At 38.8% G+C, this 15,188-nt stretch overlaps 1 protein-coding gene and 5 non-coding genes across 6 annotated transcripts; 1 reads left to right on the forward strand and 5 right to left on the reverse strand.

The window, feature by feature from the left end:
- Positions 1–684: 684 nt before the first annotated feature.
- LOC122140114 lies at positions 685–738 on the reverse strand. Its single transcript, XR_006156823.1, has one exon. It is a non-coding gene; the product is annotated as a U7 small nuclear RNA (small nuclear RNA).
- A 919-nt stretch (positions 739–1,657) lies between these two features.
- On the forward strand, positions 1,658–14,838 carry LOC109048699 (triosephosphate isomerase B-like). Its single transcript, XM_042740617.1, has 8 exons — positions 1,658–1,866; positions 3,671–3,794; positions 3,947–4,031; positions 6,114–6,246; positions 6,336–6,421; positions 6,514–6,601; positions 10,627–10,909; positions 14,523–14,838. The coding sequence occupies exons 1-7, from the start codon at positions 1,755–1,757 to the stop codon at positions 10,743–10,745; spliced, it is 747 nt and encodes a 248-aa protein (XP_042596551.1). The 5' UTR covers positions 1,658–1,754; the 3' UTR covers positions 10,746–10,909; positions 14,523–14,838.
- Positions 4,859–4,913, reverse strand: LOC122140112. The gene has a single exon (XR_006156821.1). It is a non-coding gene; the product is annotated as a U7 small nuclear RNA (small nuclear RNA).
- Positions 7,467–7,520, reverse strand: LOC122140117. Its single transcript, XR_006156826.1, has one exon. It is a non-coding gene; the product is annotated as a U7 small nuclear RNA (small nuclear RNA).
- Positions 8,392–8,447, reverse strand: LOC122140113. The gene has a single exon (XR_006156822.1). It is a non-coding gene; the product is annotated as a U7 small nuclear RNA (small nuclear RNA).
- On the reverse strand, positions 10,227–10,281 carry LOC122140116. The gene has a single exon (XR_006156825.1). It is a non-coding gene; the product is annotated as a U7 small nuclear RNA (small nuclear RNA).
- Positions 14,839–15,188: the final 350 nt, after the last annotated feature.

Genomic DNA, 15,188 nt, shown 5'->3' on the forward strand with positions numbered 1-15,188 from the left:
TTAAAGTTTCATAAAAATTGAAATAGCACACAGCAGACACACTAGCCTGTTGCAGATAATTATATGTAACAATAAAATTAAATAATTGTCTTGTCATGCTATATAAATTAAAACAATACTTTCTCATACTCCGATGATATGAAATGATCAAATTTACAAAAATTATTTAATTCATAATTCATTCTTCTATTTGATCCTCCCACTGTGGATAATAAACCCAATTCATTTATTAAATGTAGTTGGTTGTTCATCTGATAGCCTAAAGATCAGTTTAATTTAGCAAAACAATCATTTCAGGGACATGGCGAGTTACAGGTTAATGTTTTATTTATTTATTTATTTCAGGTTTATTTAACATATTTAACATATTTTTATATTTCTTCTGTGCATTATAATGAAGGCTTTGTAAAACTGCACAGCGTTTTTAGCTTTCTAAACAAACTACGCACACATTTCATATCATGCATGTCTATGAAAGACGATCGAACCAATCAGAGTAGGTATGGGGCGGAGCTGCACGTGCAACCCCGACCCAGGCTGCAGCCGGGTGCTTCTCGGTAGACTGGGTCTGGATGAGTGTTTATGTTGGTCTGAAAGATAAGTAATACCATTCATAAGTCTGATATACTAAAACATCAAGCTCAATTTACAACATTTCAGATCATCTGTTTTTTAACAACACAAATGGGCTTCCTTTTACAGAAAACCTTCTAGACAAATACTAAAAGAGCAAATTTCCAATTAGATAATCACTATGAATCGTACTCTCTACTGTCGGCAGGCATATCGATCATGGTGACTGCATAATTGGAGTCCAAACAAGTTTAAATTGACCAATTTAAAGTGAAATAATTGTTCCATTTATAACTATTCGGGAATTTAATCCATCATTCTTTTTTAAATACCTTAAAAAGTGATGGAAACATCTTTATATATTTGACATTTGCGAAAAGCATTGTGGGTATGCACCTTTAGTCCCACCTACATCTCTGCCACTGAAGACATGTCGCCCTCCACCGGCCCCTGTTAAAACTTTTATTTTTATTTATTTATTTATTTTTTTTAAATGGTAGATTTGTTTTTGCTATTTCACATGGGTGTCTCAAAAGTAATAGATGAATAGAAATAATAGAATTCTAATTGTGAAACGAAAATTATTTAGCACACCGTTAATATGTACCATATATATATATATATATATATATATATATATATATATATATATATATATATATATAAAACCACTTTTCAAAATTAGTTGTAGTTACATCATGATAAACATATAATAAATAAATAAATACAATTAAAAGATATAAGTAACCATAAAAAGTTAAATTAAGACACTAACATTTTTATAAATATTATCACATTTTACAGCTTTCTTTTCTAATTTAATATTGTTTTTGTATATTAATGTTACATTTTATTTACATTACAAGTTTAGATATTACAAGTAGCATAATGCCATAAATGAAAAAAAAAAAAAAAAAATTTCAAAACAGTTCACATTATGTGATCTTTAAAAGAATGAACACTAATGAACAGTGGATATGGATTTCTCAACTATGACGAAATGACGTGTTTTCGCAGGCGTGCTGTCTTGAGCCAATGGTAAGCGCAGGGGGCGGAGCTTATTGGCCAGCCTTATATAAACCCAAGAGGACTGCTGCATCTCCGCGCTGTCTCTTCAACCGGAGGTTGTCCGTGTTTTCCATACACCAAGTATTTTCTGTTGATAGCAACATTTTGCAGTCATGACTGGCAGGAAGTTTTTCGTCGGTGGCAACTGGAAATTGAACGGCGACAAAAAGAGCATTGAAGAGCTCGCCAATACACTGAATAAGGCCAAACTCAACCCAGACACCGGTGCGTAACAACGTTATTTCATTCAGTTTCCTCTTCACTAGACACAAACACAGGCCTTTGAGGGCTTCTGCACTGACCATTGACCGTGAGATGACATTCACGCGGGACTTTTGGCAGGTCGCATCACATCATTTAGAGGCTCTTTCTTGTTGTTCTTATTATCTCAGTTTTCTTCAGGGTAAACCAGTCTTTAGCTCGTAATCATTTAGATTAATCAGAAGCCAGACAGAAGTGTCCTGCATAAATTGTGTCCTAACATTTAAACCAGCTTCTTTTATAAATGCAGAGGCTATATAAAGCAGTATTCGTCGATTTCCCGTCAGGTTTTGGGAATGAATGAGTGATGCTCCTCGTGTGTCGTGATTCAAGGGTTAAAGCTTGAAACGTGTGTGTGATTTCCAGCACGTAGCTACACTGTGCATGTTCAAGATCTGTCAGATCAGATGTCAGGATGATCAGTATGTTCGGTTTATCAATAAAACTGTGCTATATTAGCTTAAGCTGTTTCTTTAAAAGGTCATATTTAAAAAGAGCGATAGTAGCTACAAAAACGCATTTTTGAGGGCTTGCGTTTCCGCTATATTCACTGTGACGTAAATCTGCATCACTGTCTGAGCTTTCCTACGGCTTTATTTGAGAATCCAGACAGGGTTTATCTTTCAATAGCGCAGCAGTGGACTCTGAATCGGTAAAGTCCAAAAGTCACGCTGCTCCTCGTCTGCTTCATTCACGTGCTGAAACCCGAGAGAAGCGCTAAACACGCAAAGGTCATGGGTCAGCTTTTGCCTTTTTGCTTTACTTCATGCCCTCTGTAGTATGCTGTCATATGAGAAACCTTTTCACTTGACCTTTTATCAAGGGAGATAAAGTACCAGATATGTGTGCCCTTTACAGTGAGTTTAATTTAGTCTGACCCAAGATAATTTTACAGAATAAATGCCACATCCAATGGCAATACAGTAATACAGACGTTTTATCAACCCTAAAATAAAAAACTGACATAAGAAACAATAGTCAGGCGTGTTTAATATGAAACCACTTTGTTTTGTATCATATTGTTCAATGCTTGAGGAGGTAAAAAACCTCATCAATTTAATTAAGAGGCCCAAACTTTGCAATGATGTATTATTTGGAGCAGATGAGTTCTGGCAGCTTGTAATGTATATCTGAGTTTTAAGACTACTTGCATAAAGTGTATCTGTAACTTTATATCTCCCAATATTATGTCTTAGTAAGATGATATTTAAATGCTTAGTTTTATGATTAAAACTGAACTTATTATTTTGGAGGCAAAACACATAATTCGGTGAAATACAATAATTGAAAAATAAACAAATTAATGTTGTTCAAAGACCTGTTGTGTCAGATTTGATACATTTTAACAATTTTTGTTTCAATCTATTTAATGGTCATCTTGAAATACCTATAAGAATATTAAAGTGTGTCTGTTATTGTACTTATTGTATTATTTACTTGTGTAAATTCATTTATCAAATATGATACAGTAGGCTGTAGGCAGGGATAAGAAATAAATAATTTGCCATCTTGTCTCAGCTTTGCTTTCAATAGATTGCTACTTTTAGAAGACACACTTTTGTGAATTTAAGTCAAACAAAAATTCTAATATTCTATCTTCTTTCTGTCTTGCACTGTTCTTAATCGAGATGTCCAGTGAGCAATCTAAATGGTTAAATATTATCTGTTTGTTAGAGACATGCCATCAGGGCTTTGCTTTGGTGGTCTTTCACGCTAAAGAAGCAATTATTATGAACCCCAGTGATTTTTCCATGTTTATGTTTCACAGAGGTTGTGTGTGGCGCTCCATCCATCTACCTCGACTACGCCCGGTCCAAGCTGAATCCTAACATTGATGTGGCGGCACAGAACTGCTACAAGGTTGCAAAGGGAGCCTTTACCGGAGAGATCAGGTACATGTCAACCAATTTACAGTCCAGAAAAATGGTCACATATAAAAAATATGTAATTAAAATATATTTATTTCAATTTTTTCATGTTTCTGGTCCGTTTTTTTTCTATCCTTACTCATTGTCACTACAAATCATTTGTCTTATTCTTATAGCCCTGCGATGATTAAGGACTGTGGAGTAAAATGGGTGATTCTGGGACACTCTGAGAGACGCCATGTGTTTGGAGAGAGTGATGAGGTGACTCAATGTGCTTTTATGCTTATGAAATCTTATTTTCATTATAGAACAAATCATCTGCTGTTGTGGAGTGAATATAGTCCTCCATGTGTGTTATGTAGTTCATGAGCAATATGTTTATTTTTGTTTCTTTTAACATTATTTAAGAGAAAGTTAAGTTAATTTAATGATGCTTTTGATATGCAATAATATTTTTTTTTTAAATGTATTTGATATCAGTATAATGTGTTGACTGGATAAGCTACACTGAAACCATGTATTTACTGCCCCCTAGTGTGTAAATTGATGTATAGCAGATATTAATTATCAAGTGCCTACTGAGTGTTTAGTTATGCCTACTTCACCTACTCTTACTTTTTGGCTAAAATCAAAGTTTTCTACACAATACCTGTGGCTTTACTAAAGGCTGATTTGGTCCTATTTAAAGAATCTCACACTTTTTTTTTCTGCTAACAAAATATGAAATTTTCTTTAAAACGTATATTAAATGGATTTATTTTTAAAGGAAATCTGCTGAACAATTACTGAAAGAGCAAATTTCCACTTAATCCTTGTGTAGTGAATTCTACCCATCACTTTAAGTGAAAATCTACTCATGGTGACTGAAACCATATGTGAATGAAAGTTTAACATGAACTGTATCATTATTATGCAAATATAAACACGCCCCCCCTGTGATGTCACCCACTACTAATCAGGTATACTGGGTCTGGATGAGTGTTTACATTGGCCTGAAAGATAAGTAATGCCATTCATAGTTCTGTTATACTAAAATACCATGTTAAAGCCTAAAAATATTTCAGAATATCTTTCTTTTGATAGTACAAATGGGCTTCCTTTTAAAGGAAACCTACTGGACAAATACTAAAAGAGCAAATTTTAAATTAGTCTTTTTACAGTGAATCCCACCCATCCTTTTGAGTGAGTATCTCACTCATGGTAACTGAAGTAAACTGAGGTGCATAGAAGTTTACTGTAAAGTGCATTGTTATGCAAATTCGAACATGTCCTTAGTAATGTCAGATTCCGATTAAGATTCATTCTTCATTGTCTTCAGAAGAGGAAATTTGTTTTCACAGACTACCAGAAGCTGTAGTACATGTAATACACACATTTTCCACCAATACAAAAATACACACATTTACACCAACATCAGTGCATGTTACATACATCCTGCACCAATTATAGATTTACACTTACACTCATCTACCAATTAAAGGGATACTACACCCCAAAAATGAACATTTTGTCATTAATCACTTACCCCCATGTCATTCCAAAACCTGTAAAAGCTTTGTTCGTCTTCGGAACACAATTTAAGATATTTTGGATGAAAACATGGAGGCCTGTGACTGTCCCATAGACTGCCAAATAAATAACAGTGTCAAGGTCCATAAAAGGTATGAAAGTCATCTTCAGAATACTCCATCTACCATCAGACGTGCGATCTGGGTTATATGAAGCGACGGGAACACTTTTTGTAAGCGAAGAAAACAAAAATAAGGACTTTAATAATTCCTTTGTCAACTGTCTCCTTTGTGTCTCTTAATATCACTGTAAGCTGTGTATGCTCTTCTGTATTATCCGCGCCACACGGATGCGCTGTTTTCTTTCAACTCAAAGCTAAAAACAGGTAGAAATAGCACATCCATGTGGCGCGGATGATACAGAAGCGCATACACAGCATACAGTGATATGGTGAGACACAGAGGAGACTGTTGACAATGGAATTGTTGAATAAAGTAGTTATTCAACTCCATACTCCCCATATTGTCTCTGGTCAAACATTAAATAAAAGTAGCACTTGTTTGAGGTTGGTTTTGTTCTAGTTTTTGGAAGATTTATTGTAGTACATTTTTTTGAACAGTAAAATTACAATAATTTTTTTTTAAATTCAAGTGATTAAAATATCAAGACAATTACGGTTATGCAAATTTGCTCAAAAATAAAATGTAGGTTTCGGTACAAGACAGTATAACAGTCTCACATAATCCGCGATAATCAGTCACCATTTCTTATCAAATAAAATATTGTTAGCATTCCCTGATCTCATTCTCTCTTTTGATTTATCTTTCCTGATAGTTGATTGGGCAGAAGGTCGCTCATGCTCTTGAGAACGGTTTGGGTGTGATCGCCTGCATTGGTGAGAAGCTGGATGAGAGGGAGGCCGGAATCACAGAGAAAGTTGTTTTTGCACAGACCAAGTTCATCGCAGGTATCTTTCAATTTAGTCAAGCATACGTGTATAATATTATAATAAAACATTTCTTGTATTTTTATGTAAGACTATATAATCTCTTTTAGATAACGTGAAGGACTGGAGCAAAGTGGTCCTCGCTTATGAGCCTGTGTGGGCCATTGGCACTGGCAAAACCGCATCACCCCAGCAGGTAGAGAAAAGCCGTTTGAAGCACAACATGGAGGCTTTTTAAACATGTTTCACTGACCTCAGTGACTCAGTCTCTCTCTGCTGTTCTTACAGGCTCAGGAGGTGCATGACAAGCTCAGGCAGTGGATGAAGGCCAATGTCTCAGAGGCTGTTGCCAACTCCGTCAGGATCATTTATGGAGGTCAGTCTCTTTGATTTCCACTCCAAACCACTGATTAAAAAAATAGATTTAAAAGTATACATGACAATGTGCTGTATATTTTTATTCTTACATTTATAGAGGGGTTTTCTTTCAAATAAAACCTACTGTACAAATACTAAAAAGAAATAAAAAGAACACATTTCTTATCGCACATCTCCAGTAAAACTCTCATCACTCTGAATAGGTACATGAGTCATGGTGACTACAGCAAAGTGAACATTGTTGTAACTTGAACCAATTTTTGCTTCGTTTAATTAAATAATATATATTGGTTAAACAAATGAAGTCAATTTGGAAGTTGATAAATCAAATTAGTAACTACAAAAGTATCTAAAACCCTTTTGAAAGCCATTTTCTGTATGCAAATTAAGACACAACACATTTTATGTTGTCACTCCCCACCTGCTGCTCATTAAAAACAAGGAACAAGGTGTAAAAATGTAAAGAGAGAGAGAATTAAAGATGGACTGTGCTGTGAATGGTTTGAGTACACATACTGACAGTGCTAGACTTGTTACTGTAAGCTCTGCTAAGACAGTGATTACTTTATAGTTGCTTTGGGAAGATTTATAGTTCATGCTTGTCTATATTGGCTACAGTATATTTATATAAAAACAATTGTCGAGATTTATTATAGTCATACCACATACCTACATAAACACAAATCAAACTACCTGTTCAGTAAGTTTAAAGTATGTAGTAACAACACTGAGCTGTTTATAATAAAAATTATTACTACTTCCATAAAAAATTTTTATATTAGCTATTACACTTAAAGCCTAATAGATATGCTGTTCATTTTTAGGCAAGTTTTAAACTGATCTTTTTTTTAACACCAATACAGCAGGGCTTCCTTTTAAAGAAAACCTACTGGACAATTATTAAAAGAGTGAATTTCCGGCTAGGTGTTGTGGCGTGATCCTCTGCTGTCACTGAGAGCGGCTTCCTCGCTCATGGTGACTGAAGAACTTTAAGGAGGTTGTGGTTGCAGTCATGTGACAGCAGTGTAGCATACTGCTGTTTCATATGTGAATCATGGAATAATGCCTACTGATTCACATCAGATTTTTAAAACAATTGTAGGCAGCACACAGTGCTGTATTCACTAAAGTAGTGATGTATTCCATTCCATATATATCCATAGTAACACTTAACAAAAACCATTTAAAGTGAAAGGCATTATGGGTATGCATATTTAAACACAATTCATTGCTGCCCATGAGTGATGGATAGACTTATGTATAATAATGTCATTTTTTATTACTATGTGTGAGTTGTTTTGTTTGTTTTATAAAGGGTTTGGCTAAACAGGACTATAAGAAAACATTAACTACTACTTTTCATTTCTATTATACTTTATACATATTATTCAAATTTTCACAGACTATAATTTTAGTAGTGTATTACAAACATGCATTAATGTGTGTTTCATAGTTGTTTAACTTTCATTTTATTTAAACAAAGGAGCTTTCTTTTAAAGACAACTTATTTGACAAAAAGTGAAAGAAGAGGTTTTTAATTAAACAGTCTGTAGTGAATGCGACCCATCACTTTAAGTGAGTATCTCACTCATGGTGATTAAAGCAAACAATGTGAATGGAAGTTAAACATGAAATACATTATTATGCAAATTTGAACACAACCCCAGTGATGTCACCTACTAGAAACCAGACATACTGTGTCTATTGGCACATAAGCAGCAGAATAAAGTAACCAAAATTTTACTTTTGAGATATTCAAAGATATATTTTTTTTTTTTACTGATTTGAAGGGGCTTCCTTTTAAAGGAAACCTACTGGACAAATACTAAAAGAGCAAATTTCTACCTAGCTGTTGTGTAGTAAAACTCCCATCACTGTGAGTGAGTGTCTCATTCATGGTGACTGAAGCATTTTTTTTTATTATTATATTCAAAACTATCAGCCAACAAGACAAACACTGCAACAGTATTACAGTATGAAGGTCTAAGGTCTTTTTTTAATACAATCAATAACCAAGACAAGTGCGTAGCAACTGTTTATATAAAAATGAAGAGTGAGACTGTAGTGTGATATGAAAGATAAGAAACTGTCAAGCCAGATAGGCAATGATGAATATCGAGGAACATTTGACTGCAATTGGAATCAAGCTTTTCAAACAGCCCTATAATAAATGAAAATACATATTTGCTGTAGTATATATTTTTTTGGTAGACAAATTTTGCTTTCACCCTGGTTAACTGTCCATAATATTCCAAAAAATTCTAAAACGGCATAATTTATGGTAGTTTTAGAACTCAACAATACATACAGTGGGAAAAATATTTATTTGATCCCCTGCTGGTTTTGTAGGTTTGTCCACTTACAAAGAAATGAAGGGTCTGTAATTTTATGGTAGGTTTATTTTAATGTACTGTATAGAGACAGAATACCAACCAAAAAATCCAGAAAAAACACATTATATAAAGGTTAGAAATTGATTTTGAGTGAAATAAGCATTGATCCCCAAGCTAAACATGACTTAGTACTTGGTGCAGAAACCCTTGTTGGCAAGCACAGAGGTAAGACGTTTTTTGCAATTGGTCACCAGGTTTGCACACATCTCAGGAGGGATTTTGATCCACTCCTCTTTACAGAACCTCTCTAAATCTTTAAGGTTTTTTGGCTGTCGTTTGGCAACTTGAAGTTTCAGCTCCCTACAGATTTTCTATAGGATTGAGGTCTGGACACTGGCTCGGCCCCTCCATCTCCTTAATGTGCTTCTTGAGCCACTCCTTTGTCTTGGCGGTATGTTTTGTGTCATTGTCATGCTGGAAGACCCATCCATGACCCATCTTCAGTGTTCTGGCTGAGGGAAGGAGGTTCTCGTCCAAGATTTTACAGTACATGGCCCAGTCCATTTTCCCCTCAATGCAGTGAAGTTGTCCTGTACCCTTAGCAGAAAAACAGTCCCAAAGCATAATGTTTCCACCTCTGTGCTTGACTGTAGGGATGTTGTTCTTGGGGTTATAGTAAGCATAGTCAGATGTTCTTGTATTTCTTCCATTTCTGAATAATCGCACCAACAGTCGTCTCCTTCTCACCAAGCTTCTTGCTGATGGTCTTGTAGCCCATTCCAGCCTTGTGCAGATCTACAATCTAGTCTCTGACATCCTTTGACAGCTCTTTGGTCTTGCCCTGGTGGTGGGAGAGGTTGGAATGGAAGATACAGATTGTGTGGACAGTTGTCTTAATACACCTAATGAGCTGACATCAGGAGTAACTTCCTAAAGTAGTAGGACTAATCTGTGGATTGGTTATGTATAATGGGCATACAACCAATCTGCGAGAGCCAGTATTCTTGCTGGTTGGTAGGGGATTGAATACTTAATTCACTCAATGAAATAAGAATAAATTTCTAACCTTTATATAATGTGTTTTTTTCTGGATTTTTAGGTTGGTATTCTGTCTCTATACAGTACATTAAAATAAGCCTATCATAAAATTACAGACCCTTCATTTCTTTGTAAGAGGACAAACCTACAAAACCAGCAGGGAATCAAATATTTTCCCCGATTTAAATGTATATTATAAAACTGTTTAATATTGCGTTGAAATAGAAATCTTTGTGTTATTAACATGAGTGAAAGGGTTTCCATTTAAAGAAAACCTACTGGACAAATACTAAAATAGACAAATTTTAACTAACAGTTGTTTAGTCAGCATCTCCTATGACTTTAAATGGGTACCTCATTGGTGGTGACTGAAACAATGACCTTAAACATGAAAGGCATTATGGGTATGCAAATGAGGTATCTAATTTGGGTGGTGCTATGCCTTCAATAATAGTACATACATTCTGGTATCATAGTGTAGTTCATTGCTATAAACAACTGGTGAAGCTGCTTTTGTTAGGGCTCTTGGAAAAGAATTTGCCTGACTTTTCAGAAGATTTTGAGACAATACAATTATTTGGTGTGTTCTGCTCTTTATATAAATAAAAATCCTTGGTCAAAATGTCACGCTTTTTATTGTCTACCATTTCAGGATCCGTCACCGGAGGGACCTGCAAGGAACTTGCTTCTCAGAAAGATGTGGATGGCTTCCTGGTGGGCGGCGCTTCCTTGAAACCAGAGTTTATCGAAATTATTAATGCAAAAGCATAAGGAGATAAAGCCATCATCTACCTAAACCCTAAGGCTTAGGTCTGCTCCCAAATCATGCTTTTCTTTAGAAAGTGTTATTGTGGTTTTGTTTCTGTCGCTTCAATTTTTTTTTTTGTTATTGCAAAGGGACAGATTGACACGTACTGAACACTCAGCTGAGTGTGTTACAAATATGGCCATACAAATATGGCGGCGCGTCCACACGCAGCGGCTTCTCTCTGTCCCGACAGAACGGTGTTTTCGTGTTTTTTGTCTTGTGAGTCGCAGTGTTTTTGTACGTCGTCATCGCGTCTATCTGTCTTTAAGCGCGCATACAGTCGTGAGTTTCTGCTGGATGTCGGCAGAGCCGCATTTTTTAGAGTTAAACTCCGCGCACGCGGAACTGCTGCGAGATCTCGAACTGCTCCGGAGGCCTACATCATCACCGACCCCCTCTACTGCATCTCGCCCACAGCGGAGGCGCCACAAGCGGCGTGAGAGGAAGCAGAAGAGGGGTAAGCGCGGAGGTATCCGGGCTAGGCTAACGGCTAACCCACACAAGCCATCTATCCCCACCGTCGTACTGGCTAACGTACGCTCTTTGGACAATAAACTGGACTACATCCGATTACTACGTTCAACTCAGAGGACTGTAAGAGACTGTTGTGTGTTTGTATTCACGGAAACATGGCTCAGCGACAGCGTTCCGGACTGCGCCATTCAGCTCGACCAGCTGACGTGCTATCGAGCAGACAGAGCTCGCGTCGCGGGAGGAAAAACCCGCGGCGGCGGGCTTTGTGTTTACATCAATGACGCGTGGTGCCGCGATGCTGTTGTGATCTGCAAACACTGCTCACCCCTGGTGGAGTTTATGATTATTAAGTGCCGGCCGTTCTATCTGCCGAGGGAATATACTGCCATACTGCTCGTTTCAGTTTACATTCCCCCGAACAACAGCAACAGCAACCGGAACGATGCACTAAATGAACTGTACCAGCACATCAGTGAGCAGCAGACAGCACACCCCGATGCTTTTTTTCTCATCATAGCTGGGGATTTCAACCATGCTGACTTAAAGAGTGTATTTCCTAAAATACACCAACACATTAACTTTCCAACAAGAGGTAAAAACATTTTAGACTTTGTTTACACCACCACACAGAGAGGAGCTTACAAAGCCCTCCCCCTCCCCCACCTCGGTGCCTCAGACCACATCACTGTCATGCTAATGCCCGCATACAGACCGCTCGTTAAAGTCGCCAAACCAGTTCAGAAACAGATTCAAGTGTGGCCAGAAGGATCGTCTGAGGCTCTTCAGGACTGCTTTGATACAACTGACTGGAATATGTTTAAGCAGGCTGCCACTTAAAATAACTCCACTGACCTCCAGGAGTACTCGGAGACTGTCACTGCCTACATCACCAAGTGTATTGAGGATGTAACAGTCACAAAAACCATTACTGTCCGGGCCAACCAGAAGCCGTGGATGACAGGGGAAGTCTACAGACTCCTGGAGACGCGGAACGCTGCCTTCAGAGCTGGAGACGAGGGGGGCCTGAGAACAGCCAGGGCCAACCTATCCCGCGGCATCAGATTGGCTAAGAGACAGTACTCCAGGAGGATAGCCCATCAATTCAGCGACAGCAGAGACACTCGGAGCCTGTGGCAGGGGATACAGACCATTATGGACTACAAGCCCCCACAGCGGACCTGTGACAGCAACATCTCTCTGCTGAACGAGCTGAATACATACATTATCGCTCGCTTTGAGGCACAAAACAGCTCCACTGCACAGAAGACTCCACCTCCTCCCAGTGACCAGGTGATGATGCTGACCCCAGACAGCGTGAGGAGATCCTTCAGCAGGATCAATGCACGCAAAGCTCCGGGTCCTGACAACATTCCTGGGCGTGTACTGAGAGACTGTGCAGCAGAACTCACTGATGTCTTCACAGACATTTTCAACATCTCACTTAGTCAAGCTGTTGTTCCCACATGCTTCAAAGCTACCACCATCATTCCAGTCCCGAAGAAGCCATCTCCATCATGCTTCAATGACTACCGTCCTGTTGCACTTACTCCCATCCTCATGAAGTGCTTCGAACGGCTAGTCATGCACCACATCAAGTCTGCCCTCCCCCCCCTCCCTGGACCCATTCCAGTTTGCATATCGGCCCAAACACCCCACCCACAAACCCATCTCAACTACCCTCCACTCAGCACTCACACATCTAGAGGAAAAAGACTCATACGTCAGAATGCTGTTCATAGACTTCAGTTCAGCATTCAACACAATCATCCCTCAACAGCTCATTCACAAACTGGTCGAGCTGGGGCTCAACACTTCGCTGTGCAACTGGCTGTTGGACTTTCTGACTGGAAGACCTCAGGCAGTACGTGTCGGCAGCAACACATCCAGCACCATCACACTGAACACTGGGGCCCCCCAAGGATGTGTGCTGAGCCCCCTCCTCTTCACTCTGCTGACACACGACTGCACACCGTCACACAACTCCAACCTCTTCATTAAGTTTGCGGATGACACGACTGTGGTGGGTCTCATTAGCAACAGAGATGAGACAAACTACAGGAGCGAGGTGAGCCGCCTGGCCGGGTGGTGCAGTGACAACAATCTCTCTCTGAACGTGGAGAAGACGAAGGAGATTGTTGTGGACTTCAGGAGAGCGCACACTCAGCATGTTCCTCTGACCATCAACGGTGCGACTGTGGAGAGAGTGAGCAGCACCAAGTTCCTGGGTGTGCACATCACAGAGGACCTCTCCTGGACCGACAACACCGCAGCACTGGCCAAGAAATCACAGCAGCGTCTCTACTTCCTCCGCAAACTGAGGAGAGCCAGAGCCCCACCCCCCATCATGTACACCTTCTACAGAGGCACCATCGAGAGCATTCTGACCAGCTGCATCACTGTGTGGTATGGCGCCTGCAACGCGTCCTGCCGGAAGACTCTGCAACGCATAGTGAGAGCAGCTGAGAAGATCATTGGTGTCTCTCTCCCCTCCCTCCAGGACATTTATGGAACCCGTCTCACTCGAAAAGCCCTCTGCATTGCAGGTGATCCCACTCACCCGTCACACAGCTTCTTCAGTCTGCTGCCAACAGGGAGGAGACTGCGGAGTCTCCAGGCCAGGACCAGCAGACTGAAGGACAGCTTCATCCATCAGGCTGTCAGGAAGCTGAACTCGCTCCCGAACTTACCCCCCCGTCCCTCTTCTGCCTCAGGCACCACTGAACTATGAAACCCCCCCCCCCCCCCCCAGGTCCCACATCCCCAGGTCCTTCCACCCCCCCCTCCCTCTAACATACTGTCATGCACCAGTCACTTTGTGCAGCAGTGGTCTGCTCACTACCTCATTCACCATGGATCTGACATCATTCTACCTCCTCATCAGTCAGTTTAATAAAATAACTGCTCTGAGCCCTTTGTCACTTTGTCACTTTTAATCAGACTGAATAAGCTATTTTTTTTTTATGCACTAAAAATCTTTTTTATCTGCACTGTTTGTTCACTGGTTTGCACTCTATCTGCCATGTGCCTTGCCTGCTTTTATTTAACCTTATTTTTATTTTATTTTTTCTATTATGTCTTTTTTACATTCCCTTATTGTATAGTTTTATCTTATATTTTATATTTGATCTAGATTTTTAAGCTCTACTGTTAGTGTTATCTGTATGCACCGGGGGTCTGAGAGTAACGCAATTTCGATTCTCTGTATGTATGTACTGTACATGTGGAAGAATTGACAATAAAGCAGACTTGACTTGACTTGACTTGACTTATTAGCCCCTCCTACTAGTTTAGTGAACTACAGGACTGTAGTGAGAACCATCATGAGGCTTAGAGCCCACGCCTCTACTTGAATAATATTTACCAACATTCTTGTGTATACTGTGTCAAAAATCTACGATGAAGTCAATCAACCTCAGTGTCTTTTTAATTCAAGTGAAACTACTTTCCATGAATGTGGTTGTCCTGTCCCTCAAAGAGTGTTTCTCTGAGTGGCCTATCCTGAAGGTGCTCATATGTAATAACCAATGTCTTTAAAGAATAAGACAAAAATATTCTAATAAATGTTTCAGAAGTGTAGACCTACTTTTACTGTTGTGTCAAGTTATTTTACTTCTACACGCAAACTAACATTCATCTGTAAATGAGTCTCTTAGGCTCACCAAATCCGCCTTTATTTGCTCACATACATCCTTTCTCAGAAATAATTACAAATGTTGTTAAATTAACCGTTGTCTATTTTAAAATATTATAATTTATTCCTCTGATGGTAAAGCTGAATTTTCAACAGCTATTACTCCAGTGTCACATGATCCTTTAGAATATCTTCTGTATATTTCTTAAATATATATACACACATGCATTCGTATATATATTTTCACAATTAAACTTTTAAGTACTGACCCATTTTGAACAGTAGTGTAATCTATACTGCA

This window comes from Cyprinus carpio, chromosome B16 (assembly GCF_018340385.1).
Source record: "Cyprinus carpio isolate SPL01 chromosome B16, ASM1834038v1, whole genome shotgun sequence".
NCBI classification, from domain to species: domain Eukaryota; kingdom Metazoa; phylum Chordata; class Actinopteri; order Cypriniformes; family Cyprinidae; genus Cyprinus; species Cyprinus carpio.

What these genes read in the sequence shown, in the direction of transcription:
- LOC109048699 (XM_042740617.1), top strand. Translation starts at nt 1,755, where the DNA reads ATGACTGGCAGGAAGTTTTTCGTCGGTGGCAACTGGAAATTGAACGGC. An exon ending in CAAACTCAACCCAGACACCG is followed by an intron (nt 1,867 to 3,670) that starts GTGCGTAACAAC and finishes TATGTTTCACAG; the next exon opens with AGGTTGTGTGTGGCGCTCCA. An exon ending in TGTTTGGAGAGAGTGATGAG is followed by an intron (nt 4,032 to 6,113) that starts GTGACTCAATGT and finishes CTTTCCTGATAG; the next exon opens with TTGATTGGGCAGAAGGTCGC.